At 48.7% G+C, this 1,647-nt stretch overlaps 1 protein-coding gene across 1 annotated transcript in view; it reads right to left on the bottom strand.

Annotated features, from left to right (window-relative positions):
• The window catches only part of POLQ (polymerase (DNA directed), theta), a 72,427-nt gene that overhangs the window by 13,410 nt on the left and 57,370 nt on the right, over positions 1-1,647 (bottom strand). Inside the window, exon 24 of the mRNA XM_015424532.1 lies at positions 445-570. Coding sequence (XP_015280018.1) covers positions 445-570 — 126 coding nt within the window. The remainder of the gene's footprint in view (positions 1-444; positions 571-1,647) is intronic.

Here is a 1,647-nt window from a genome sequence, read left to right as displayed (position 1 = left end):
CACTTAACCACTACACCAAACTGGCTCTCTAGATTAGATTTGATGTCTGTAATGCTTTAATTCCCCCCATTAATTTTTGACTGACATTCTCGTTTTGATTCAATAGGCAATTAAGGAGAGGTTTCTGATAGAGAGATGGTCTGCCTCCAAGCTGTTTCAACAGGACGCCAAGGCAAAGAAGGTACTAATCCACACCCTTCAAAAATTTACTAGCTTCTTCCTCTCCCAAGAATACAAGAACAAAACAACATTTTTAATTTATAAGAACAAGGGGAAAATACAAACTCATTTCCTTGCAGGCATTAACCAAAATCCTGTATGCAGAGTTTCATACCTTTTTTGCCTTGCAATTGAACAACAGATACCATCGCAAACGTCCTACCCTGATCTGACAGCAGAACTAAAATGAAGACGGAGTGAGCAGCCCGGTTCGCTTATACCTGCTTCCCGGGAACCTGGATCGGCTGCGGTTTCCAGGGGAAGTCGGGCTCTCTTCCACCGAGGTCGGCATTTCAATCTCAAAGTCTTTTGGCACGTTCTGTATGTTTGGTTCTCTGAAGCTGATGCGCCCTAAAAACAAGCAGGGAGCGAGGCTGCAAGTTTAGCATGCGTCAGAATGGTTATAGCAGCAGAAGTCAGTCAAATGCAAAAATCTGAAAAGGAGGCTTGGCCGACACGCTCCTGGTCTTGTGAAATATAAAATGTTTGCAAAAAGAAAGGCCCTTGATAGTTTATCAGACGGTTTCATTTGAATGAGAACAGTTAATATGTGCGTGAGGGGCGTGGCTTATCTTTGAATATGGAAAGATAGCAATAAAGAATAGCAATCATGGCGGGGGGGAAAAGCATGTCCTATATTACAGGGGTCATTTCCTGTAGGAGCGCACAGGAGCGGAGCTCTGGCAGTAAAGAGCCCAGGGGGCGGGCACATGCAACAAGCCCCACCCCCTGCTCCCAGCAGCCCTCAATCAGAGCAAGAAGCAGCCAGGTAAGTTGCAGCGCTCCCCCTGGTCCAAACAGTCCAGTGGCACCTTTAAGACCAAATTTTATTCAGGTTCAAGCTCTCCCTCCTCTACGAGGGCAGATCTGCACATTCCCCCCCCCCAACAGGTAGCAATCCAAAACAGTCCAGCGGAGCCTGAGTGGTGGGTGTTCCCTTCTGACACACTTCCAGCGATGTCAGGGGGTGTGGCATATGCAAATAAGTTATGCTAATGAGTTATGCTAATGAGCTCCTGCACCTCGTTTTCTACGAAATGACCCCTGCCTATATAGACTATTCCTTGGCACCTAGACATGGACATTGAAGTCCGCATTTACAGTGTGATGCGTCCCTTTTTCTCCTGCTGCTTGTTCAAATCAACCTTCCTAAGTCCCACCCCTTCACCATGCTCTGCCTTGGATGGCCCAGGCTAGCCTGATCTCATCAGACCTCTGGAGCGAAGCGGGGTCGGACCTGTGCAGTACTTGGATGGGAGACCTCGAAAGAAGTCAGGGGTTGCTATGCAGAGGCAGGCAACGGCAAGCCACCTCTGACCCTCTCTTGCCGTGAAAACCTTATGGGGTTGATTTGACGGCATTTGACCACCACTAAATCTCCTCTCCCCCCCCCCCCCCGAATGTGGGGGGGCAGCCGGGGGAAAGCTT

The sequence above is a fragment of the Gekko japonicus genome, unplaced genomic scaffold (assembly GCF_001447785.1).
Source record: "Gekko japonicus isolate JY-2015 unplaced genomic scaffold, Gekko_japonicus_V1.1 scaffold274, whole genome shotgun sequence".
NCBI lineage: Eukaryota > Metazoa > Chordata > Lepidosauria > Squamata > Gekkonidae > Gekko > Gekko japonicus.
Note: the sequence above shows the minus strand (reverse complement) of the source record. Positions and strands in the feature narration are given on the sequence as shown.